The 24,730-nt window shown below is 45.7% G+C and overlaps 10 protein-coding genes and 1 non-coding gene across 11 annotated transcripts; 7 read left to right on the forward strand and 4 right to left on the reverse strand.

Annotated features, from left to right (window-relative positions):
• Window positions 1–1,219: 1,219 nt before the first annotated feature.
• Window positions 1,220–1,558, forward strand: PAAG_07023 (hypothetical protein; the record flags this gene model as incomplete). The annotated part of the gene is made up of 1 exon (XM_002791066.2): window positions 1,220–1,558. One exon carries the CDS (start codon window positions 1,220–1,222, stop codon window positions 1,556–1,558), a length of 339 nt encoding a protein of 112 aa, XP_002791112.1.
• Window positions 1,559–2,453: 895 nt separating this feature from the next.
• Window positions 2,454–4,070, forward strand: PAAG_07024 (autophagy-related protein 24; the record flags this gene model as incomplete). Its single annotated transcript, XM_002791067.2, has 3 exons — window positions 2,454–2,744; window positions 2,833–3,440; window positions 3,506–4,070. 3 exons carry the CDS (start codon window positions 2,454–2,456, stop codon window positions 4,068–4,070), a joined length of 1,464 nt encoding a protein of 487 aa, XP_002791113.1.
• Window positions 4,071–4,647: 577 nt separating this feature from the next.
• Window positions 4,648–5,342, reverse strand: PAAG_07025 (hypothetical protein; the record flags this gene model as incomplete). The annotated part of the gene is made up of 2 exons (XM_002791068.1): window positions 4,648–4,923; window positions 5,085–5,342. The coding sequence occupies 2 exons, from the start codon at window positions 5,340–5,342 to the stop codon at window positions 4,648–4,650; spliced, it is 534 nt and encodes a 177-aa protein (XP_002791114.1).
• Window positions 5,343–5,876: 534 nt separating this feature from the next.
• On the forward strand, window positions 5,877–6,323 carry PAAG_07026 (hypothetical protein; the record flags this gene model as incomplete). The annotated part of the gene is made up of 1 exon (XM_002791069.2): window positions 5,877–6,323. The coding sequence occupies one exon, from the start codon at window positions 5,877–5,879 to the stop codon at window positions 6,321–6,323; it is 447 nt and encodes a 148-aa protein (XP_002791115.2).
• Window positions 6,324–6,895: 572 nt separating this feature from the next.
• On the forward strand, window positions 6,896–8,512 carry PAAG_07027 (ubiquinone biosynthesis monooxygenase COQ6; the record flags this gene model as incomplete). Its single annotated transcript, XM_015846098.1, has 2 exons — window positions 6,896–7,073; window positions 7,134–8,512. 2 exons carry the CDS (start codon window positions 6,896–6,898, stop codon window positions 8,510–8,512), a joined length of 1,557 nt encoding a protein of 518 aa, XP_015700533.1.
• A 439-nt stretch (window positions 8,513–8,951) lies between these two features.
• Window positions 8,952–10,623, reverse strand: PAAG_07028 (histidyl-tRNA synthetase; the record flags this gene model as incomplete). The annotated part of the gene is made up of 2 exons (XM_002791071.2): window positions 8,952–9,272; window positions 9,349–10,623. The coding sequence occupies 2 exons, from the start codon at window positions 10,621–10,623 to the stop codon at window positions 8,952–8,954; spliced, it is 1,596 nt and encodes a 531-aa protein (XP_002791117.2).
• Window positions 10,624–11,154: 531 nt separating this feature from the next.
• On the reverse strand, window positions 11,155–11,226 carry PAAG_12318. The gene has a single exon. It is a non-coding gene; the product is annotated as a tRNA-Glu (tRNA).
• Window positions 11,227–12,301: 1,075 nt separating this feature from the next.
• PAAG_12319 (hypothetical protein) lies at window positions 12,302–14,995 on the forward strand (the record flags this gene model as incomplete). Its single annotated transcript, XM_015847824.1, has 4 exons — window positions 12,302–12,406; window positions 12,465–12,554; window positions 14,575–14,811; window positions 14,885–14,995. 4 exons carry the CDS (start codon window positions 12,302–12,304, stop codon window positions 14,993–14,995), a joined length of 543 nt encoding a protein of 180 aa, XP_015702568.1.
• A 1,923-nt stretch (window positions 14,996–16,918) lies between these two features.
• PAAG_07030 (ubiquitin carboxyl-terminal hydrolase) lies at window positions 16,919–19,668 on the forward strand (the record flags this gene model as incomplete). Its single annotated transcript, XM_015846099.1, has 4 exons — window positions 16,919–16,954; window positions 17,030–17,176; window positions 17,258–17,277; window positions 17,343–19,668. The coding sequence occupies 4 exons, from the start codon at window positions 16,919–16,921 to the stop codon at window positions 19,666–19,668; spliced, it is 2,529 nt and encodes an 842-aa protein (XP_015700534.1).
• Window positions 19,669–21,358: 1,690 nt separating this feature from the next.
• On the reverse strand, window positions 21,359–22,023 carry PAAG_07031 (hypothetical protein; the record flags this gene model as incomplete). Its single annotated transcript, XM_015846100.1, has 4 exons — window positions 21,359–21,474; window positions 21,555–21,665; window positions 21,799–21,858; window positions 21,990–22,023. 4 exons carry the CDS (start codon window positions 22,021–22,023, stop codon window positions 21,359–21,361), a joined length of 321 nt encoding a protein of 106 aa, XP_015700535.1.
• A 267-nt stretch (window positions 22,024–22,290) lies between these two features.
• PAAG_07032 (hypothetical protein) lies at window positions 22,291–24,323 on the forward strand (the record flags this gene model as incomplete). The annotated part of the gene is made up of 4 exons (XM_015846101.1): window positions 22,291–22,306; window positions 22,396–22,671; window positions 22,782–22,955; window positions 23,023–24,323. The coding sequence occupies 4 exons, from the start codon at window positions 22,291–22,293 to the stop codon at window positions 24,321–24,323; spliced, it is 1,767 nt and encodes a 588-aa protein (XP_015700536.1).
• Window positions 24,324–24,730: the final 407 nt, after the last annotated feature.

A 24,730-nucleotide genomic window follows, 5' to 3' on the forward strand; every position in this document is an offset into this window, starting at 1 on the left:
CGCTCGCCTCACTCTCCTTATTCAGATGAACCTCAGCTCCGGCCTAATAAAAACCCTGCGCCTTATTGTATCGTAGCTCTCGCCCCCGCTCTCCCTCAGAAAAGGGGAGGGGGCCTGTTCCATAAAAACTCTTTGCCTGCCCACCATCCTCCCTTGCTGGTTACGGGCGTCGCTTCGTCATGTCACAAAATATTTTCCCCCGCCCCCTTTCAACCGTGGTCGATTTTCCCAAAGAGGACAAAAAAAATAACCCCCCCCACCTTTTTGGCGCCGGCCTAACCAGGGGAAAACTTCTTAAAAAGGCCCCCGAAAAATACCCAATACGGGGTTTTCTCTTCCTTTTGGTCCGGGGGGTTCTCTGAAATTTTCCCACCCGCCGGGGATTTTTGGGGGGGCGGGGGGGGTTTTTTTATGGGGAACTTTTAAGGGGGAAAGGGGGGGGGGGGGGGGCAAAAAAATTCCAAAAAAAGGGGGGGGGGGGGGGGGGGGGGGGGGGTTTGGACGGGTTGCCGAAGAAGCATATCCTTCTGAAGAAGAAGACGGGGTGGTCTGAGATTGGAGGGGATCGGGTGGGGGGGAGAGGTGGCAGAGAGGGGTTTTCGCCCGAGTGTGGGAGAGGGGATTGGAGAGCAGGAAGGACAGTGGGGAAGCGGGCTTCACGTAAGGGACGGTAAGATGGCATGTATGGACGGTTTTCACTTTGGGGGACTAGCTGGTTTGTTTTGGTTTTTTTTTTTTTTTTCTTTCTCTTTTTCTCTCTAATGGTTACTCTGGTTGGTTTATTAGAAAGCTCTAGTTATTAGAAAGCAATGTGTGGTTTGTTTTCTGGTCAAGCCATCTCGCTTGGGATGAAGGCGTGTGGGATGCTGCCCAAAATGAGGGAAATGCAGGAACTGCAGCCAATAACGGGCGTATACTAAAACAAAACCGACCGAGCCATCTTTAGACGCTGTGAGAGGCTTGGTAGCGATCGCCATGATACGTATTCACCTAGCTAGCCCGCAATACATTTATCCTGTGCATCCCCTCATAATCAGGAGAGCCTTTAATCCTTAGCCTTCCGACACAGGGAGATGTCATCAGGGATCAACGGCTCGTATAAATATCCCCCCACCGTGCCCTGATCCACCGCATTTCCCTCGATCTCCTCAGCCGCAGATCCAACCCCCATCAAGCCCATAACCAGCAATCAAACTACCAATTCATCAGCTCGTTTACAATGGCGGCCGTAGCCGCAGGCTCAATTCCGTTAATGCTCCGTCTCTCCTACCTGTCCACCCCAATTATCATCGACATGGGCACAACACACGACGGCCTCCTCCGCCTAATCCAGGGCGAGATCGAAATTCGAATGCCTCAACTGACGGAAGACTTTACCTTTGACGGACTAGAAATTATGTGGGATCAAACGGTGCCCGGGGGCGTGTTCCCTGCATCGTCGCCGCTCGATCAATACAACTTGCAAGCGACGCTAGCGCTGCTACGGACAAGGCAGGGGAGGGATGCAATGGGTTTGAAGATTACGCCTTGCAAGGGAGCGGTTATGAGCCTTGTTTGAGTTTTGGAGGGGAAAAGGTCCCGCCGGTGGTTGGTGCTTGGTGGTTGGTGGGGGGGGGCCGCGCGCGCGGGGGGGAGGGGGTGGAGGGGGTGGAGGGGGTGGAGGGGGAAATGAGGGGAAATGACTTCCCATCTGTATCATTTGTCGGCATGTTTTAACATGTCCTTACTCACTATATTTCCGTGTTTTTCCCACTAGGAAGTGTCGGCGGAATGGAGTGGATGGGTTTGGGGGGAAGGATTTGGGTAAATCGAGAGCAATCGAGAGTATCTAATAATAAATAACTTAACCTGAGGCCAAAAGAGAGAAGAAAAAAAACGTTATTTTTGGATGAAAGCAGTGCTTATCTGGTGTGTCTATGCAGTTTGATGCCGAAAACATCGCCCCTGAACATATTAATTCCCATTAGCCAAAAAAATGTTTTTGAGGGAATCTCTCTTCTCATCCTTCTCATCCTGCTCTCATTGTTCATATTCACAAGTCAAACGCCGTCAAAATTCCCGGTGAGGTGTTTTGGGTAGCAAACACGATAACTATGTACCTCGCCATACAAAAGCAGCGGGGAAGTGACTTGGGCGTGACCCAGCCAAGCCTTCCACCCACGTGAAGGCTGAGAGCGTCCCAAAACAACCTCGACCCTAACAACAAACTTCTTTGAAAGGAGTTGCCTGAACATCGCCTCTGCTTCAACACACAACAGGCAAACATACAGATGCGTATTCACTTGATAGACACTGCTGTCGCTGTATGCATGCTATAGCTCTCTCCGCGACCCAATTTACTCTACCTCCACAAAATTCCACAGCCCCGGATTATCCATTCCCCAACCTGCACTACCTGAGCCTAGGTTGATATCTCCACTGCATCTCATCGCCGCGGATGATATCACGACGCAATGGACCATAGTGACTTCGATAGTGTCTCTTGGAGGAATGGGCCTGACAGCGATCTTTCGAGACCAACCACCTCTGGGACCGATGCTGAAGGCTCCAGCAGATCAGGTTATGATATCAATGGGAAGAGACGGATGAGCTCCGCTGGGGAGGAGGCGCCGCAACTTTCTCCACAACCCGCCGGTGATCTTGCTGGAATTGGAGACGGAATGCTGGAATGCACAGTAGATTCGCCCTTGAAGGAGAACAGTGGCACGAAAGATGCCTATATTTCTTATCTCATTACCACCCATGTTGGTCAACCTCCATGCCCTACGCCCATGTCTAGTAGCTAGTATGGTGGTATAGCTAACATTATCTCGTTTGCGATACGCCTTCCAGACCGACTTCAAATCCTTCCAGAAACCAAATTTCACCGTCCGTCGCCGTTATTCGGATTTCAATTTCCTGTACAACATCCTATTCCGTGAATATCCAGCCTGCGCTGTCCCACCTCTACCGGACAAGCACAAGATGGAATATGTGCGTGGGGATCGATTTGGAACCGATTTCACTAATCGTCGAGCCTGGTCCCTTCACCGCTTCCTTAAGCGGCTCTCCCTCCACCCCGTTCTCCGCCGTGCCCCTATCCTAGTCGTATTCCTCGAATCTGCAGATTGGAACGCGCATATGCGACTTCGCCCATCACGTACCTCCACCAGTGCCTCCGACGGCGGCGGGGGTCCAACAGGGATTTTTGATAACTTCGCAGATACTTTCGTAAACGCTTTCACCAAAGTGCATAAACCAGACAAACGGTTCATCGAGGTGCGAGAGAAAGCGGATAAACTTGATGAGGACCTAAATCATGTCGAGAAGATTGTTGCAAGGGTTGTAAGGCGGGAGGCAGATCTCGAAACAGATTACAACGACCTGGCCACGCAATTTCGCAAGCTTGTCCTGCTCGAGCCAGACGTTGAGGTGCCGCTGCAAAATATTTTGCCGCCTCGGTAGAAGAGACCGCCCGCGGCATAAAAACCCTCAAAGACCACACAGACCAAAACTACCTAACCAGCCTACGGGATATGGAAGCATACATTCTCTCCCTCAAATCGCTACTGAAAACCCGCGAACAGAAACAACTAGACTTCGAAGCCCTGGTCGACTACCGTAACAAAGCCGTCTTCGATCGCGACTCCCTGACCAACAACCCAGCTTCATACTACTCCCCCAACCCACTCACCAGCAACCCAGCCTCCTTCATCCGCTCCAAAATGGAAGACATGCGCGGCGTCGACCACGAGCAATCACGCCGCGAGCGCATCCGCAAGCTAGAATTGCGCATTGACGAACTGACCCGGGAAGTCGAGAGCTCCAAAACCACGTCTGAAATGTTCGATGAGGAAGTCGTCAGGGAAGTTGCGGATTTTGAACGCATCAAGGCGATGGAGTTCCGTGATACATTGGGGGCGCTGGCTGAGAAGCATGTAGAGTTTTATCAGGGGGTGTTGGCGACGTGGGAGAGGTTTATTGTTGAGATGGAGGCGGAGGGGGAATTGGATGCCGATCAGGGTCAGGGGCGGCACAAAAATAATAAAGGTGGGCTAGAAGATGCGCTTGTTGGGCTGGGGCATTCATGATATTTCTATATTTTTATTGTGTTGGATGGGATGGGAAGGAGTATTGTGACTCACTGCCTTTTCGTGTCTTCCTGCTATGTTATGTGTGGTTTTATTGAAAATGGGATGGTTGCATAATCGACAGCATTATTTTTCTTTTCTTTTTGACGTTAGGGAAGACGATGGGGTAACTTTATTACACATATCCTTCAAGAGATGGGAGATTGTGACTTACACATCCAATGTTGTTGAGTAGGACTAGCTTCATAATTTTCTGTACTACAGTGTGAATCAACAAATATTCCTCCTTATTTTCTTCTGAGCTCTGTTAATACCAACGATATAAATATCCATTTGCTGTATGTACCCTATCTCAATAGGTAACACAATTCAAAAAGATATGAAGATGAAAGATCTTGGGTGTTATAAAAATAGATGTATGCAGAAATCACAACCCATCAAAATACCAAACAGACCAACACCTACGCTTAAATTTTTTTATTTGAAAAAGATCCCCAAAAACGAAGCGCTTCCCCATGTAACGTTCAACATGCGGTATAATGCATAGAATCGAAACAAACCCCTTTCGCTTCTCCTTTCAAATCCCACTCACCCAGTCTTCCTCCGCTGACATCGTCGCTTTCATCCTCACCCCCATCGACGTTTCAGACGTTTCCGACATGGATCTTGACCTGCTTTCCATTGTTGGTGATGTACGTATTCTCAATACGGGCTTCTGCATCCCACGCCGATACTCAATAGCCTTTATCCTCTGCCTTTCAGCGCATTCAAAATCTATTGGACTTGGGGCATCTTGTTGAGGATCGTAGACGGCTGGGTCTTGGGACCTGGATTGTAGGAGTCTTTCTCGTTCCTGCACAGTTAAATGGGTTTTGTAAGTTTCTAGGCTTCACACATGGAAAAGAAAAGAGAGGATATGAACTGGCGACGCGGGATGGCGGGAGGTTGGATACGGTGAGAGAGGAGAGGGGGGGGGGGGGGGGGGGGGGGGGGGTTGTTAATTAATTCATTTACCTCGAGATAGACCTGGTTTGCTGTTTTCTCAATAGTACCGTCCTCGCCTGCTGTGAGTTGGAGGTAAATTTCATGGTCGTATTGCATGGGGACCCGCTTCCATTCATGGCATTTGGCACTTGCCGATCGAGGCTCGTAGTAGGCAAAGTTGGGGCTGAAGGAGATGTATTCGGTGTCTTCCATTTTCGGAGAAGTAGATGAAGAAAGCAGAGATGAGTTTGATTCCGTGCCGGAACTGGTCTGCGTTTGGGTTGCCATCTTTGTATAGATCCCGGATGGCAATCGTATAAGGTGACCAGGAAGAGAGGAAGAAGAGAGGAAAAGGAAAAAGGGAAGAGGGAAGAGAGAAGAGAAAATAGAGAAGAGACGAGAGGTATTCGGGGGATATAAAGCAGGTTGTTTTGAAGCCCAGAATCCGAGTATACGGATTAACGGACCCGCAAATGGCAGGAGACTTAAAAATAAAATAATGTTAACGTTCAACCTTTTCCCAAACCCTCTCGGGTACTATTTTGCTATCTTGAAAACCCGGAAAGTCAATGGGTGTACCCACATCGCTGCTGCGAAACAACCGGAGCTAGTAAACCTTGTCAAGCGGTAAAACCTGACAACGAAAGACCCCATCCGCACTATAACCATTCAGAAGCCGAAACCAGAAGCAAGTTTAGGCTAAGACAACGGCTCGTTTATTCTTGAAAAGAAACTAGTTTCCCTTTGGACACATCAGGGCTTGGACACTTCGCCACCGAGTCAACACGAACCAACCCTACCGTTCACAGATACATAATTTCCATGGACAAGCACCGGGGCGAGCGGAGGCGGCATAGGAACGCTTATCGGACGCTATCCGTGTTAGATGGTCGTCCGACGTCACATGCCAGACGACAGATTCTCAGAACGGAAGCTGGTCGCGAGCGAATCACCGTTGGCTCGGCATCTCCGTGTTTTGATATCCAGATCTGCGACCATCTTTCAACCTCGCGAGGAATTCTGAGGCCGGAGCGCCAACTGGGCGACCCCACGCAGCCATTTTTGATTGCAAATGAAACCCGTGGGAAGGCATGTCAGGTTAGAATTTTTCGTTGTTTGTTGTACCTTCTCCAAAAATCATCTGCGGGTGCGCCATTAATTCCTCAGCTCCCGCGAATAGTGACCCTTCTCATTTCGATCTGCGGCGACCCAAAAATTGACTCTTCTAAAAATATCTCCCAAAAAAAGCAACTGGAGGAAATGACGTGAGCCACGTGAAAATGGATGGGATCTGGATGGGATTTCACCTGGCAAGACTTGCGTATCATAAGATTCATAAATCAAAATTAGGGGATCTGTTCATGCCGTGGTTATGCAGCAGAACCACACATACATTATTAACAATCAACAACCCTTGGATGTATGCAAAACATGTTCTGCTTGAAACAAGTCGCGTCCCCGTAAACAGCCTGAATTTGGAATGACCCTGAATGAAGCCCTTATTCGAATAAACAATGCTAACCTCTTTTCCGGCAGTCTGGCTTTTTTGAATTAACTAGAGAGCTAATGCAAGAAACTCCTCCTCTTGTGGTTAGTTATATTTATCCAGCGGATGGATTAAAAAAACAAACTTCGTTGTTTGGAAGCAGATAGTTAGGGCAACCGATATCACGTGAGGTATATTTTTATGCACATGTACATGTGTATATATTGTGCCATGCCGTTGTTTGTCTTGTTTGCAGATTCAGGAGCTTCGGGACGAACAACCTTGAGATTGGTCTGAATATCAGCAGCATGCGATATCCCACAAACTGGTGGCCGACGAAGCTGTGGTTCCAGCCATGCGGCCTCTATCTCATCCCGCGCTGCGATTGTACGTCTTCCCGTCGTGCAGACGTGGCCCTCAGGCGGCGAGGAGGACGTTTACTTCGACCTCCAAATTAACCCAACGCCCCGATATCTATGACATAGTCTGTGTTGGCGGAGGGCCTGCGGGTTTAAGTCTCTTGGCTGCTTTACGTACGGGTAGCCCTATAAATGCGTCTCGCTCATCATTCTAACAAGAATTGGCGATTTCAGGATCCTCGCCGGTATCCTCAAAGCTTCGGATAGCACTGATCGAAAGCCAAGATCTCTCCAAGATAAGGTCATGGAAGCCGGATCCCACTCAATTCTCAAACCGCGTAAGCAGTCTCACCCCCTCATCCGTGTCCTTTCTCAGGGATATCGGGGCATGGGAACATGTAGACGGTGCGCGAGTGCAGCCATACCAAGAGATGCGGGTGTGGGATGGAGAAACTGGCGCGGATATATCCTTTGACTGGTCTCTCGAACCTCATTCAACCCAATCGCAAGCTATCGCGACGATGACGGAGAATCTGAACCTGACCCGTGGCCTAATAAGAAGCATAGAATCGTCGGGAAATGATGTGTCCGTTTTTTCGGGTACCACAGTCTCCTCAATAGGCAATGGGGAAGATTATGCTGATGGTCTGGATTTGTCGTCCTGGCCCATTTTAACACTCAAGCATTCTTCAACCTCGTCCAACCTGCCCAAGCTACCCACCATTGCTGCCCGTCTGCTTGTAGGTGCCGACGGAATAAATAGCCCTGTCCGATCATACGCGAGTATATCGACAAGTGGCTGGGATTACGACCGACATGGTGTCGTAGCCACCCTAAACTTTTCTCCGCACGATCAAATAGCAGCAGGTTCAAATATTAGGACTGCGTACCAGCGCTTCCTTCCCGGCGTTGGGGGCCCAGTTGCCTTCCTCCCACTCCCTGCCAACCACGCTACCCTAGTCTGGTCCACAACTGTGAGAAACGCAGGGTATTTAAAATCCCTCTCGACAGACGCTCTCGCAGCCATGGTGAACGCGGCTTTCCGCTTATCCATGACAGATTTGAAGTACATGTTCACTCTCCCCTCGTCTCCTTCAGAGCCATCTGCAGACTCCACAACAACAACCCCGTCAACCGAACATGGTGAAGAACTAGCCTGGCGTCTCCAACATACCCAGGTCCCATCTTATGTCCCCCCTACCGTCACCTCTGTCCAACCGGGGACAGTAGCTTCCTTCCCACTCCGTCATCGCCACGCATCAACATACATCTCTCCCCGCGTCGCCCTAGTCGGGGATGCGGCACATCTTATCCATCCACTGGCCGGTCAGGGCCTAAATCTCGGCATTGGGGATGTTGCCTCCCTTTTTCGCACCATTGAGTATGCAGTGCGCCATGGGATGGACATCGGCGATCTGCTTAGCCTGGAACGGTACGCAGCGGAGCGATACTTCACCAACTCTAAGATTGGGGGAGCGTGCGATCTTCTGCATAAGGCGTATAATGTTCCCGGTAACGGCCCGATTGCGTGGGGTAGGAGTTTGGGTTTGAATATAGTGGATCGATTGCCAATGTTGAAGGGTTTTATTATGAAGGTGGCCGCTGGCACTTAGCGAAGATGTCAAAGCTGTCCAGCCGCTCTTCATACTCCCTCCTCTTCGTTTCTTGAAGGCTGATTAGGTCACAGGCGAATGGCACTGGTGATTATTGTATGATTAGTCCAGTTATAGAACAACTGAAGGGTTGGTATGCCTTTTTGATAGTTACGATCAAATCCTTGTATGTATAGTATTTGTCTTGCTTTGTTTCTTTCTAGTAATCCACCACAAGGTGTATGGTCGTAGGGGTGGGTGTCTCGGGATCTGGATTCGGATCTTGTAAAACAACACAAAGAACAATACATGAGGAGAATGTTTGTCTCAGAACAGTGGAATATATAAATTGACAAAAAGCCAATCTAGAGCAGAATGATAAATATTTTTGCTTGCGTATTTTTTCCCTTCCATCCGAAAATTGTTCATAGATATAGTAAAAAGGGAAAAATATACGTTTCTATCGCCCTTTAACATCTAAATTCTCTAACTTCTTCGCAACCACCGTCTCATCAACGCTATACATTTTTCCTGCTGCCACTGCTGCTGCAACAGCTCTCTTGCGCTCCAATAGAGCCTTTACTTCCTCCGCTAAGGTCGACAGATCAACCAAGACGCCGTCCTTCTCCGGATGCCCCTTCTCCAACCCCATCTCTTTGACACGCACCTGGCCATTTGCAAGCTCGTCTTCGCCAACTATAACAGCGAAGGGCACAGCGTTGGCCTCAGCTGCTTCGAATTGTTGTTGTGGCTTGGGTTTGCGCTTATACGAAAATTCGGCCTGATATGAGGGGACCTGCATTAGTCGCCGTGCAATATGTATGCGTATACATTATAGGAGTGGAAATAGCATTTACCTTGATGCCAGCATCCCATAGTCTCCTTGCGACATCCATTCTCTCTTTGAGCAGGCCAGTGAAGCCCTTCCCGCCAAACGCCATAACATAGACATCCACTTCGCTGAGCTTACTCACGTTGGTATTCTCCCGTTCCATACGAGCTTTGGTGATAGAGAAGATTCTATCGACTCCAAACGATATGCCCACGCAGGGTATCTGAGCCCTGTTCGAGAACATGCCAACTAACTCATCATATCGACCGCCGGCTGCGATGCTCCCCACTCCTATCGATGGGTCATTCGATCGGTCGTCGTCGTCGTTCTTAGATTTGCTTTTACTTTCCCTTTGGGATTTCTGAGCTTCTTCGCCTGTGGATGGAACTTCAGCTGGCGCTGAACCTTCCGTGACGACTTCGTAAATGACGCCTGTATAATAATCCAAACCACGAGCTAGGCTCATATCAAAGGATATTTTATCCAAGATATCGAATGCTTCGAGATAGTCTATCAGATGTCCCATCTCCTCCAGGCCGGCTTTGGCAGACGGATTGGCAACCAAAGCCTCATCTGTCTGTAGCGACTGGAGGAGTTCACGCCCTCCTTTTCTGACCACATACGTTTCTATTTTATCCGCAACAGCACCATCAAGTCCTTTCTCTTCAACCATCTCCTTCCGAACATCCACCCACGGCAGCTTGTCAAGCTTATCGACAGCACTCGAGATAGTCCGTATCTTTTCCTTAGGGACACCGCACACCTCAAAGAGCCCATCAAGGATTTTGCGATGGTTCACTTTGATAGTATAACTTCCCTTCCATCCCAACCCCTCAAATACTTCCGTTGCAATCCTCAGTATCTCCGCATCAGGGACCATTGGATCATAATTTGCCCCAGCAATGTCGATATCGCACTGATAAAACTCGCGCATGCGGCCCTTGGACATGGCCGGCTGGTCACGCCGGTATACCTTGGCGATATGGTAACGTTTTATACTCCGGATATTGGGGTTCATGGCGAGCCATCTGGCGAAGGGGACGGTGAGGTCGTAGCGGAGCGAGCAGAGCTCTCCTCCCTGATCCTGCAGGTCGTATATGAGCTTTGAATCCTCGCCATATTTGCCCGCGAGGATTTCTCGCAGCTCGAAGACGGGGGTATCTAGGGAGGTTGCGCCGTGGCGTTTGAAAACTTCGGTGATGGAGTTGAAGATGCGGTCGCGGAGGAGGCCGTCAGCGCCAAACCAGTCCTTGGTGCCCTTGGGCGTTTTGAGATTAAAAGATACTTTCTCCTTGCCCATGGTTACTATGGAATCAATATTATTACCGTGGTAGAGACGGCGGTCATGAAGCGGAAAGCTTGGTGAGATGGCGGGGTTTAGAGAAAAGAAAATGCGAGTTGAGCAAGGAGAGGTGCGGGCCGGGCAGCGGGTAGGATTGCAACTTCGCAGAGGGTATGAGAGTGCGAATCTACCAGTGCGCAGAGGACCCGTAGCTCTGTTCGCCCTCATGCAAGACAGTTGCAATTGGAAACAAAATTTTAAAAGTAATATTAGGGGAATAGAAGCCTATCTCCGTCGTCGCCGGAGATATCCTTTTTAATTTTGCTTTTCGCCGTTCAGGAACAATGTGTGGAATAAAGATAATCCGATCGCAGCCAGGATGATGACTCATCAAGACACAAGTCCTTCGTTCGACCAACTCCCGCAGATCAAAGATTGAAAAAAGATGCAGAGAAGAAAGGAATAAAGAAAAACGGGGCCCACCCCAATTTGATTAATCTGCGAAATGAAATGAACCAGAAAAAGAAGAGCTATAAGATTGCATTGCAACTCCCTAGCGGGGAATCGAACCCCGGGCTGCTGTGTGAAAGACAGCGATGTTAGCCACTACACCACTAGGGATGTTATTTGATGAGTAGCTTCCTCGAAACTAGAGAACTAATTTAGGTAAACTACCAACATTGGGCGTGACCGGTATCATAAACCTATTATTTTATCATAGGACTTTTGTATTTCTACGAAGTAGCAAATCAAAGACAATACGCAATCAACATGGAGGGTGTATCCGGGGATGGCTGGATCAGAGATCCCATTCCCATTCCCATTCCCAGCTCCGGGTGCAAATTCAAAAATTCTTCAACCAAGTCAACTGGTCAGCAAAGGGTCGTCATGCTGCGGTTGAATAAAGCAGTACCTGAGCAAAGGCCTAATAACAAGGAGACAATCTATTGATGAGGATGGTATGTTTGCGTGGGCCCGTGTCGTGCCAGAAGGAGATCGGTACGTCTTCAGCTGCCGATTGTGTCGCACTTCTTTGTGGGGCCTGAATTGCCGTCTCGAGGCTTACTGTGTCGAAATTTTCCCGCAAACGTTGTGAATTAGATAGGAGGATCTGGCGAGCGATTTTCAGCTTGGGGTTAAATGAGGGTTGATTATTTCCTTTTCAACCAAGCTCATGGAGGCAGCTATGTACAATTTCATACCTCAGGACTTATACAGCAAGTTCGAACCCCCAACATATCTCATACTTCAAAGTAGTTTTTCTTCAAAACATGAACCAAATGCTAACGAACAAACAAATGCTCTATTTGAGACCGGCCTGGTGAAGATTGTACAAATACATCGCGGCCCATGTCTGTGTCCTGCTATGACCCGTAGGGTTGTCGTTGTATTTTTTACCCCGAAAACTACACAGTTTTGATTTTGATATTTACAACTACTAGGCATTCAACGGAATTATTATATAAAATCAAGGTTTAGGCGTTCCTACCTACCGGAAAAGTTGATAAGCCCAGAAGCCAGAAGCTAGGCTGTTCTGGAAATCACTTGGAGCCTTAGGGTGGGGGTGTGGGAGAGAGGGGAAACCCAGGCTGAGCCAGACGGGGCTAAATAGGTGTCAGATATCAGATTATTGATATCTCTTCGTTTCTGGAACTTGAGCGATAACTATTAAATTCTCCGACCGGCTACGGCTGCCATGTCCACTATCCAAACGACAGATAATACTACCACTAATAACAAGGCAACCACTGCACTGCTCCGCCGCATAAAGCAACCATGGAATGGGAAGTTGTCAGGTGGAGTCCCTTTGCAAGTTCAAGCCCACTTCATGGAGTTCCACCTAAAAATTCCATGCGTAGTATATGGATGATATTACCATCAATATCCACTTTTGGGCTACTATAGCTGTGGAGAGCTATAATCGTGCTGCTGCGCAACCCACACCTCATGTGGGTGCACCACACCAAAATGATAAAAACATTGAAACAATAAAAATCTTAAATCACATCCTCATTATTGCACTCTATATCAACAATCAGTAGCTAATCTATAATAAAAAGATTATCTACATCATTCTCAGTATGTATGTCATCTATCAATCAATTTATAAATCAATTTAATTTCTCTTCTGTTAGTGATATAAGTATGTTATTATCAATTTTTATAAGATTGACTTCAAAATCTTTATTACTTCATATTCTGCTTTTTTTCAACTTCATTATTCTTACATTGCTTGATTTTTTTATTGACATCTTTAATAGTGAGAATTTTCTTTACTTGAATCTGATGATGAATTGTTTTAGATTTGCAGTATTTACTGACATTGAGAAAGTTCTCTAATTCAGTGATTTATTACTTATTAAGTTCTGTATAAGTTAGACTTGCTTTAAATATCTTGTTCAAACAACATGTCAAGATAAGTGATTTCAATTCAAGAGTATCTCTAATACTTTATATAATATTTTTTACAATATTAATATAATATTTCAGCTTTTGAATTGTCTTTGATAAAAATAGTTGAGAAGAAGAAATAAATATGTGATCTGAATTATTATCATCTTTATAAATCTGCAGTAGAGGAGATGATGTGATTTACTACTTAAGAATATCAAGAACTTAGTCAGAATTTTATGAATATATATTACATTGAGCTTATTCTGCAGCTATTATATTAAATTTAAGATCTGCTTTTATATAACTGAAAGATATTATAAAAACTACTATTTTTCATATTTAACAAGATCATAATATGTAGCATAGTTGACTGCTTTTGAATGATAATACTAATATTGTTGAAATGATAGACTATTCAAAGATTGTAGTAAATGAGTAATATATGATGAAAATTTATATAGAATTATCTTATAAAAATCTATATATTATATAAACTTCTCAGTGATATGAAATTCATAATTATTTATTTAAAGTAATTAATGACTTCTCTTCTGTCTTTTTTTTATAATAGTATTGAAATATTTAAATTATTTAAATTCAATCTCATCATTTATGAATTCAGTATTTGATATAACAATTTTATAATTGCTAAATAAATTTATCTATGTATATCAATTCTTTAAATATGTTTTAAAGATCAAGATTATCAATGATGAAATGATATAGTTATTTATAAATATACATTCAATGACTGTAATCAAATCTCTTGAAAAAAATAAAAAAAATAATGAAAATAACTTCTTTAAAAATAGTTATAACTCATTCTCTATGTCCTTGTTCTTCTTGAAATTTAATCTCATTGAAGTTGTATGTATCATAGATATGAAATTAATATTACTTGAATAGAATCTAAAGATATTTAAACTATGTATTGATATACTTAATATTTTCAACTGTCACTGTCTTTGAATTCATCAGCTTCTGTTTCACTCTCTTATACTTAGATAGGCATTCAATGAATCTATAAATTCATATCTTGCTAACTTTTGAAGAAAAGATAGTAGAATCTATATGTTGATGTCTAAGTATTGAATTCATGAAATTTTTAATATGTTCAGCTGTAAGAGAACAATTCTTTTCATCAAGCAGCTTGACTCATCATTTAATTATATTCTTCTGACTCTCATTTAATCTCTTGTTAACTGGAATCTTTGCAGTATTCAGATTCCTTTCATTAATATGTACTTGGAGACATTGATAAGGAACCTCAAATTCTTATAACAGAGATAGTATTTTGAAATTTGAGTTTTTTCAGTAATAAGTGACAGCTTTTTGAATACAGTCTTCAATATTTTTGTCCTTATTTGACATTGTGGTGAGTTATTAATTGATGAAGATGATGAAGATGATAAAATTGCAAGATTTTTATCATTTTGGTGTTTTTATCATTTTGGTGTGGTGCACCCACAAGAGGTGTGGGTTGCGCAGCGGCACGATTAGTACTCCGGTGTCCAGGGACAGCATCCCCTATCCACATATAGCTCTTCTCCGCGCAAACTGACATATATGCGCCAGGAAGGCAGGTTGGGGAAACAGACAGAAAGCGCACCTTTTTCGTCTGGGTTCTGTATCACTGTTGAACAGTACCATACTTCAGTTGGACAGGCTCACCCTCGCCTTCTGGTGTTACAATTCCTCCATTCTGGACTATTTCGAGAACTCACTTCCTTGGGTTATCAGGCTGGAAATGATAGGGCTCGGGCTCACGATGCGGTATCAACGCCCTCAGATCAAAAGTGGAAGTTTGGTGCAGTATTTTGAGAAGGATACCTCGTTACTAGATACTCTCAGGTCGTACCTAGAAGACTATTCTCCTACCAGTTAGAACCTAGGTCGTAACCTCATGCGTTTACGATGCAACCTGCAACGCATGCGGCAAGGATCATTAGACCCTGGGAAGCGACATGACCTACATCGTGGCCAGTGGAACCACTGACTTGTCTGCAGTCAAAGCGGTGGCTTAGATTAGTTCTGGTTTTAGATTGTTTATTTATTTTAGTTCTGGTCTTTTTAACTCGAGTCTGGTTGAAGAGCAAGTCGTGACCCAGGAGTGAACTTGATCGCGAAACCGCGTTTTCAATTTTTTTTTTTTCTCTTTTTTTCTTCTCTTTTCTTTTTATTTTGGGGGGTTGTAGCAAGAAGAAGAAAGAGAAAGAGAGAGAACACAACCAATTAACTATTATTGAGAATAATCTGTTAAGGAATATTCCGAAGCAATAATATAGAAATCCGGAAAAAACCAGGATCTGGGCGACAGCCACAAAACCTTTTGTCTTTGCTTTTTGCCATTCAAGCCTCCACTGCCTGCCAGGATCATCAGATAGTTCGATAAACTTGGATAAAAGACAGCCATAGGTCAGCCTTATTGGAGTCTATCACTGTTCCTTTCTCCAACTCTATATCTCAACGGTTTTGTATCCTTTAACAGGAACAAACTCAAGCAGTTCTCTGTGTTGAATCTTCTGTGTTCTTCTATCTCTATGTATGCGGTCGCCTGCTGGGCCCCGCAGAATGCTTGGAAATCATCTGGAAGCTAGCCAAGGGTTACAGCTAAGACCTCGTGGATGAAGCGGTGGAACTGTCTTTGGTAAAAAATGGTTTTCTCGGCTGCTCACCATCAAACACGCCATAACCGCCAAAACCGTTCAAAACCGTTCAAAACCGTTCATCCGAGGACTGCACAAAGCTTGATTGATATCCTGGCTTTGAATGTGATTGAAGCCGGCGCATATATCTATGTATCTGGAGGGATATTAACTGGAGGAGTCGGGAGGCATTGTGTACATTCGCAGCCTACTGACATATACGAGCAGATAGATTAAGGCGATGGGATTAATTGCCAGAGACCAATCCAGGGATGCCGTATGGATTAAACATGGATTTATTGGTTGTTAATTAGTTAGTTAGCCGTTTACCACGCTGCAGGGCATGACAGATGTAGTATTGCGGGAAACCAACCAGATGCCTGTCCGAGAATGAGCCCTGAATGACCAAGTTGACATATATAACTTTTGTCTTGGAGAATTGACGAGTCAATGAGAAATATAACTTAATATCTATGTTAGTGTGTATAACTACCCCTCGAGATGCTTTAACTTACTCCTCTTGCTGCTTGGTCTCACACGCCGTTTGTCCAGGGCTCTACCCAACCACAAACTGCCCCCCCTCCTCCCCTCCCCAACAAAAGTAGATGTACCTCCCCATACAAATCCGCCCGACCAGAAACCTGCAGCGTCGCTAGGCGGTTTTTCTTCTTCACCTGCAGCGCTCAACTCCAACACTTCTTCTTACATCCTCCTGACATAGTCTCGGTTCCTTTCAACCCACCACCGTATGTCTTTTACCCGCCCTTCATTCATGTGTTAAGTCATTGTTCCTCCTGTTCAAATCCGCCTCTTGTAGTTCCTTTCTTGGCTGTCAGCATATTTTCCATCACCCGATTCCCTTCACTGATCTCATTCTGACGCTAACTTGCCCTTGGTGTTTGCACGTCAGAATCCCACCCCAACCACCTCCTCCACTGAACCGCTGAATCCGAACGTATTCCGACTCTTTCTCTGGCGAATTGGCCCTGGTTTTCTCTCGCAACCCTAGATCGTTGTTCTACCTATCACACTATTCCATTTTTGTCGCCTCTAGGCCTCTCCGCCCGAGCTACCTCCCGTGGCTCTGTTTCTCTGCATTCCTTTCAATCAGGACCCATGACCCATACCCTCTTACAACCACGTTTGATGCAAATCTGCCATATACTGCTCTCTTGAGGATAAGACGGGACGAGGTCTGCCGCACTGCGGCGGCCGTGAGCGACGCCTTGGGTTGAATTGTTACAGTTGTTGCTGTCCCATATACACTTCCAATTATGGCACCCTTCTTTGGCAAGTTACGAGGCAATGCGGTAGGCGGCTCTCCCCTGATATCTCTGTTCCTCCTTCGGCATATCTAACCCGCACGATTGTCTATGATACTCTAGGGATCTGGCCCGCAAAACTCCGCATCTTCACCCGCCAAAAAGGAGAAAGAGATCCCTCCCACACCTTTGACGCCGCTTGAGAAGATGCTTCAAGATGCCGGCCCGTTGCGGAATGACGGCAGTGACAAATTTTTCGGAATGGAAAACGTGAGTTGTCATGGAGTCCTCGTCGTGCTTTAGCAGTTGGGAAAGGCAGGATGGACTAATATTTATTTCAATCTTCCTTAGGCTCAATATGGAAATACCTGGTGAGCTCCATACCCTGGTTAAGGATAGAGATGCAATTTCTCCGTTCCACGGCTGACAATGTTAGCTACTGTAATTCGATTCTTCAATGTCTTTACTACTCAGTCCCCTTTCGAGAATCCGTCATCAACTACCCTAGACGTTCCCCAATAGAAACTCTCAACGACTCCCTCGCGAAGAATTTACATTATCCAGACACAAATGCACAAACAGAGGATGCATATCAGGCTAAACAAAAGACTTCCGGTAACCCTGCCCTCAAGTCAGGTATAACTACCCCAACGCAGCCACAACGGCCAGAGGATAAGGAATCGCCGGAATACAAGAAAAAGGTCGCAATGAACACACTTCCAATCCTGGAAACAAGGAATAATGCTACAAGTTATGGCATGCAAGAATCTCTATTTACCTCCCTGAAGGACATTTTTGAGGCCGTCGTTGCAACCCAAGAGAGGATAGGTGTCATCCGGCCTTACAGTTTCCTGGAAGTGCTTCGACGAGAACATGAGATGTTCAGAACCGCCATGCATCAAGACGCTCATGAATTCCTTAATCTACTGCTAAACGAAGTGGTAGCTAATGTTGAAGCTGAAGCCAAACGTTGTTCACCACCAGAGGTGGATCAGCAGTCGGAAAGTGGGGAGGCATCGGAGCATGCCACAACCACAGGATCTGTAGCAACGACTCTAACAGCTTCGAATGCTTCCAAGTCGCCCAACACTACACGCTGGGTACATGAGCTATTTGAAGGGACGCTGACCTCCGAAACCCAATGCCTCACATGCGAAAAGGTATCACAGCGAGATGAAGTCTTTCTGGATCTATCTGTCGATCTTGATCAGCATTCGTCAGTAACGTCCTGTTTGCGAAAGTTTTCAGAAGAGGAGATGCTCTGTGAGCGTAATAAGTTTCATTGCGATAATTGCGGAGGGCTTCAGGAAGCTGAGAAACGGATGAAGATTAAACGGCTGCCGCGGATATTAGCACTGCACTTGAAACGCTTCAAGTACACTGAGGACTTGCAACGACTCCAAAAGCTGTTCCATAGAGTGGTGTATCCCTACTTTCTTCGATTATTTAACACAACAGATGACGCAGAAGATCCCGATCGCCTCTACGAACTTTATGCAGTGGTCGTCCATATCGGTGGTGGACCCTATCACGGCCACTATGTTGCTATCATTAAAACGGAAAATATGGGCTGGCTGCTTTTCGACGACGAGATGGTGGAACCAGTCGATAAGAATTACGTCCGCAACTTTTTTGGAGACCGGCCAGGTTTGGCTTGCGCATACGTGCTCTTCTATCAGGAAACGACCTTTGAAGCGATGCAAAGAGAGCAGGAAAACGAAGGCATGACTACTTCAGGTCGAGCATCTGTTGACACCAAGGATTTGGTATCTAGCTCATATCACAAAATGAACGGGTCTGCGGCTAGTTCCAATGAAATCAATCGTGTACATACGGTCATCCCGGCCACAGAGCGTCAACCAATATCACCTCTAAAGCGGGCCCCCACGGCACCTCAACCTTCCACGCATCCTGAGAATGTAGTTCCAGTGACACCCACGACGCCCCCCTCACCCCTTAATTCTAAAAAGAGCGATGTTCTTTCGATAAAAGAGCGATTAAAGGAGGAGAAGGAGCGGAAAGCTAAGGAGAAGGAGAAGGAGAAGGAAAAGAAGGGAAAGGGAAAGGCGGAGAAGGTGCGAAAAGGTGCAGAGAATGAGAAAGCCGAGAAGCAGAAACGAAAGGATACAGAAGCTCGATTAAAGGAGGCTAAACGACAAGATGCCGAACTCAAAGCTGCATTGGATGCCAGTAAGGCTTCCCAGGCTGAGGAGGTTCGTCGCAATGGCACAGCTATTCGTAATGCGAAGGAAAATGGTGTGTCTGCAGCGTTCACTGGAGGCCTAGGACGGTTCAAGCTGGGCAGTAGGAGTTTGAGCCATGGTAGATTTTCGAAGGATAAAGGAAAGGCTTCTAAATCCTCGCTAGAAATGCCGCCGATACCCACTATTTCATCTTCTACTCCTCCCCCCTCCCCCGCTCCTATGCCAGTATCAACCCTGGATCCCGTCATTGCATCCCATGCTGCAGACGTTTATCCCCCCAACAATTGGCCTCTGAAAGAAGTGTATTCCACATCTACCGAAGTCACCACCCCAGCCAAATTTGAAAACCCCACGGCCCTACAAACCCGACTAGACCACCTGAACGCTCTCAGTAACCACACGAAAGTACGGCAATCCGAAGAACTCCACAATAGCAGCAATAACAACAGCAGCAACAGTAACAACCACAATGATGACCGCCAGGGAGAGCCGATAAAAAAAGCTGGTTCCAAACGGAGCAGGTTCAGTTTACGGAAGAAATCGTTCAGCGTGATATAAAGTTTGTCATATAGCTCAGCTCATTTAACCCAGCTCAGGTCTCAACTCAGCTGAAACCAGATTTGGGCAATTTTTTCACTATTTTTCTCACTATTAACCGGGCTGACATTTATTTATTCAGAACGCGAGTGTTGGTTTTCTTTTTCTTTTCAATCAGTCTCTTTCCTTTTTATGCATACGAGACCTGCATCCATCTGCTATATTTAATATCTCCCTTAATTCAACTCAACAAAAGCAAGTCGAGAAAAAGAGAGAGAAGAGAGAGATAGAAGTTACTCCTTCTCTCGTTTATTCAATATAAATGTACAGCCCTGCCTTGTTCTTCTTGCATATAGCGTTTTTCTATATTTCCTTTTTTCTTTTTTCCTCTCCCTCCTGAGTGATTGACCAACCGAACCTTCCTGTCGTTCATATTGTTTTCGTTCCCCTGTGTTTCTTTTGTGTAGAAATTTACTTTCCCATGTAACTTTGACACAACCTGGTTTTTATCTGGCCCGACTTGGTCTCCCTCAAGCATTCGTTGAACGGTCCGCTTCGTATAGTGTTGAATTTTTGAATTTTTGAATTATTTGTATTTTTCTTTACTCTTATCCCATTTGATATGTCTTCTTGTTCATAATGTTATTCATAATGTTATCCTTGGACGCAGGAAGAAAGAGAAAGAACTCTCAATACCCAGTCTTATTTACGTTCGTATGCTTTGCTTTAAAGCGAGAGCTGTGCCACTGTCTTCTACCTAACTTACCTGACTGCATTGATTCCATTCTCTTCTCCGTATCCACCTAGATATTTTCTAGGCATTCAGTTGCATATGTGTTGTCCATGTTTACACCCTCGGCACTACTATCACAAGCGCCCAGATGCATATTGATTTGACACTATAATAATAACACATATATGCATTCACTCGACAATAGATAAGGCAGAACGAGTTTCCTTCTCTGCTTATCACTGAGGTTCGTGATTTACCTAGCTCTATACTTGTCATTTCAGTGGCTCTTTGTGTTTTTGTTGCTCTTTTAACTTTCATGTGCGGCGAGAACATAGAAGAAGAGAATGTAAAGGAGCGCGAATGGAGTTTCGTAGTTTGGTATAGCCACATATCTATGCACACACAGGCGTCTCTACATATAACCTTGGGCTCTGATTGATTGTAACCTGTCTGCATTTTCTTTTCTCTCCGTGCTCTATCGAACATACATGTACTGTACATGCATTTGGAATTTAAAAAAGAAAGCGGCGGAATAGGATGATGACATTGAAACTCAAGAGTTAAAAAGGGCAAGGTAACAAAGTGTTTTCCCTTGAGGGGAATTTACGCAAACAGTGTATCTGGTTCTCTTCACTTCTTGGGATGCGTTAAGTGGCCGGGGATACGGTGCGCACCCCCGACTTTTGACCACCTTTTATCTTGAAAATGAAAGTGCAAGTGCACCGGGCACTTCTTCGCGTCGCGCTCCATGAGAGGACAACGTGATAGACGGAAGTTTTTGTAGGCAGGGTGAGACGACAAAAACGGGTAGCAGATGGATATATGACAATGGGTGAACAAGGATTGGACGTTTAATATATATATATATATATATATATATATAAAGGCAAGAAGCAAGAAAATTTGGATATAATATATTTCTATTAACCTCTTTTGTGCCATCTTTACCCTCCTTCGGCGATTCCTCCGCTGTTTCTTTTATCCTAGGACGATTTCGTAAATTATGACTATTAGGTTTATTGCGATGAGGGGTACTGATTTCCGGTACGAGCAAGAGGTAGATTTGTCAGTCGTTCGTTTCCTCATAACGGATGCTGAACGAGAAGAAGAAGGCGAGCAAAAAAAAAAAAAAAAAAAAAAAAAAAAAAGGGAAGCAAATAGGTGTCAAACGTACTTCTCATAACCGTCCGCACGCTTGCTATCAGATTGACGGATTTCGCTTTGATACTTGCGTTGTCACTCACGGTACCGAAGCCGGGTTCATATTGTGTACGGCCCCAGCCAACTATGTAATTGAGCGTGTCAGTCGGCTCTGCTTATGTGTATGTAAATCGCATATATATTCTTGTTTGAAGGAGAGGAGTTTGGGAATACGTGGACGGTGTATGTGAATCATCCGAAGTGCAATGGCGACTTACTGCGGGCGAGAAAGCGGTCTTCCGAGAGGATAGCGATAGCGTTTATTATCAGGATGATGACTGGGGAAAAATCGCTATTGTGTTAGCAGGAGGTTCTCTGTCATATGTGGAAATACATATATTGTTTGCTTGGGACGCTGGGGGTTATATCTGGGCTCTTGACGAGCTCTGCAGGGACGCAACACACGCACCATACAGGAGCTTCCCCAGACCAAAGAGCAACATGGTGTCCTTTTAACGGCGGACGGTGGGTTATATTCACATAGATACAGAGCTGGTTTGGGGACGACGACTTGGCTCTCACATCAAGAACGAGGGTGTAAGAGGGTGGGTTGTGGATATCTGGTTTGGTAAGGATTGAGGTGTGATGCTGACAGTGTTTATTTGGTCAGTTGGAAGCTTGTGGTTTGAAATCCGGTGACGACACTCAAAATCAAACTTCTGCCGCACCAAATTGACGTTCATGTTCCTCGACCACTACGGGGATAGAAAATGGCGAAGCTGACAGGTGAGCGATGTGTATCCAACTATATAGGATCGTCCTATAGTAAAAATAATATTCATAATAATAATCATCATCGTTAACTCCCTGCTCAGATTGGCTCCTCTTCTCGTTGATTCCTGGCCTCGTCCTCCTCCATCTCTACGTCTCCCCGTATACAAAAGTAGAGGAATCCTTCAATATCCAGGCCATCCACGACATATTAACCTACGGGATACCTACCAAGGATATCCCAAACACACTCCGCGCCGAATATGATCATTTGTCGTTCCCCGGTGCCGTTCCGCGCACCTTCGTAGGGGCATTGATTGTGGCGGGTATAGCGCGGCCGGTTATGTGGCTGAATTCGCAGATTGATAGACAAATGCTGGGTACGAAAGCTACATGGACTGAATATATATGTCGCAGTGTCTTGATAAATGCTATTTTCCAAGTTCTTCCTCGTGGGACATGTTTGGGCTGACTTGTCCTTCATTTAAAGTGCGCGGTGTGCTGGGCGCCTTCAATGCCCTTACGCTCATCTCGTATGCAAAGGGGGTGCGGCGGGCATTTGGCAAAGACGTGGCTGTCTGGTATATTTTATTTCAAGCCAGTCAGTTTCATGTCATATACTATGCCTCTCGAACACTTCCAAACATGTTCGCATTCGGAATCAGTATGCGGCTCCTCTACCAATTTCAATTTATTTTGTCCACGATACTGAACACGATATGCTCTCAAAGCTACATTGGCATTGCGCAACCTTCTCCCCGAATCCACCTCGACAGTTCAACACTCCCACTCGCACAAGAGACACCGACTGTCTCTCTATCTCATGACCGTCTCTGGGATAATCTTCCGCTCAGAAATCGCCCTCCTCCTCGCAACCACGACATTATACCTCTGGGCAAAAAACCGCATAACCCTCTTCAGCGATATCCTCCCCGCCGCCCTATCTGGCCTAACAGTCGGGCTTCTCCTCACCATCACGACCGACTCCATTCTCTGGCAATGTTTTCCGCTCTGGCCTGAACTCTCCGCCTTCAAGTACAACGTCCTGTCCGGCCAGGCCTCCGCTTGGGGCACCTCCCCCTGGCACTTTTATTTTACAAACGCACTTCCTCGGCTCCTCCTTAATCCCCTCACATACACCCTTTGCATTCCCTTCTCCATCCTCCAGCCGTCCACCCGCCACACATCGATCTACCTCCTTCTTCCTGCCCTCACTTACATCATCCTCTACAGCCTCCAGCCACACAAGGAATGGCGTTTCATTCTCTACTCAATCCCTCCGCTAACCGCTACCGCCTCACTAGGTGCCTCGTACGTCTGGACCCACCGTACAAAATCATTATTTTACCAACTCCTCTCCCTCGCACTCTGTCTCTCCACCTTAGCAACATTTGCCATCTCTACGTTCCTCCTCCTCCCAATCTCTGCAGCAAATTATCCAGGTGCCCACGCCCTAAACGCTCTCCATAAACACCACTCGAATGAGAATAACAACGGCGCCAGCAGCACCCTGCTAAATAAAGAATACATCAGAGTACACATGGACAACCTCTCCTGCCAGACGGGAATAACCCTCTTCCTCCAAAAACCAGCACCAAAGTCACCACTTATCGTCCTACCCGGTTCCCCTGATGGAAAATACCCAGAGATCCGCAGCGGGACGCAGGCGTGGGTGTATGATAAGACGGAGGCGAGGGATATTGATGCGATGAAAGACCCCAAGGCTTTTTGGGGTAGGTTTGATTATGTTCTTGTGGAGGTTGGTGCGGATGGAACAAGTGATAGGCCGGGTCGCTGGGAGGCTGTTCAGGAGATTAAGGGGTTTGGGGGAGTGAAGGTGCTGGGGCCTGAGGATGTGGGTGGGGATGGTGGGGAGGAGGTCGAAGAGGCGGTTTTAAGGAGGTTGTTTGGTGACGCGGGCTTGGAGGGATGGAGGTGGGTTAAAGGGGTAGTGAGAAGGTATGTTTCTCGGGGTTGGTGGGTGGAGGTGCAAATGGTGCCGAAGATTAGGGTTCTAAGGCGGGTTAGATGATCCCATTATCTAATGGATATTTCATATTGCTATGATTGCCAGTTTAAGATATATATTTTATATTTTATTTTATATTTTATTTTATTTTATTTTATTTATTTATTTGAATCCAGAGTTATTTGTAGATCGGGTGTATGAAATGGGATTTGGGTTTACTTTTGCTATTTGACTCTTGTGCCATTTCTATTGATCTTGTAACTGGATATAGAAAGCCATTGGAAACAGAAAAACAAAAAAGAAAAGAATAGTAAAGAAAAAGAAGATTCTTAGACTAACATGAAAGGCCTACTTGGGATATATTGAAAAAAAAAGAAAAACCATGGAAGAGAGAAATAAGGCTGCAACAAAGCAATAAGCAGGCCGGAAGGATGTCACCTCAGATAACTTTGAGTATCAGAAAAAAATCA

The sequence above is a fragment of the Paracoccidioides lutzii genome (genome assembly GCF_000150705.2).
Source record: "Paracoccidioides lutzii Pb01 unplaced genomic scaffold supercont2.21, whole genome shotgun sequence".
Taxonomy (NCBI): Eukaryota; Fungi; Ascomycota; class Eurotiomycetes; order Onygenales; family Ajellomycetaceae; genus Paracoccidioides; species Paracoccidioides lutzii.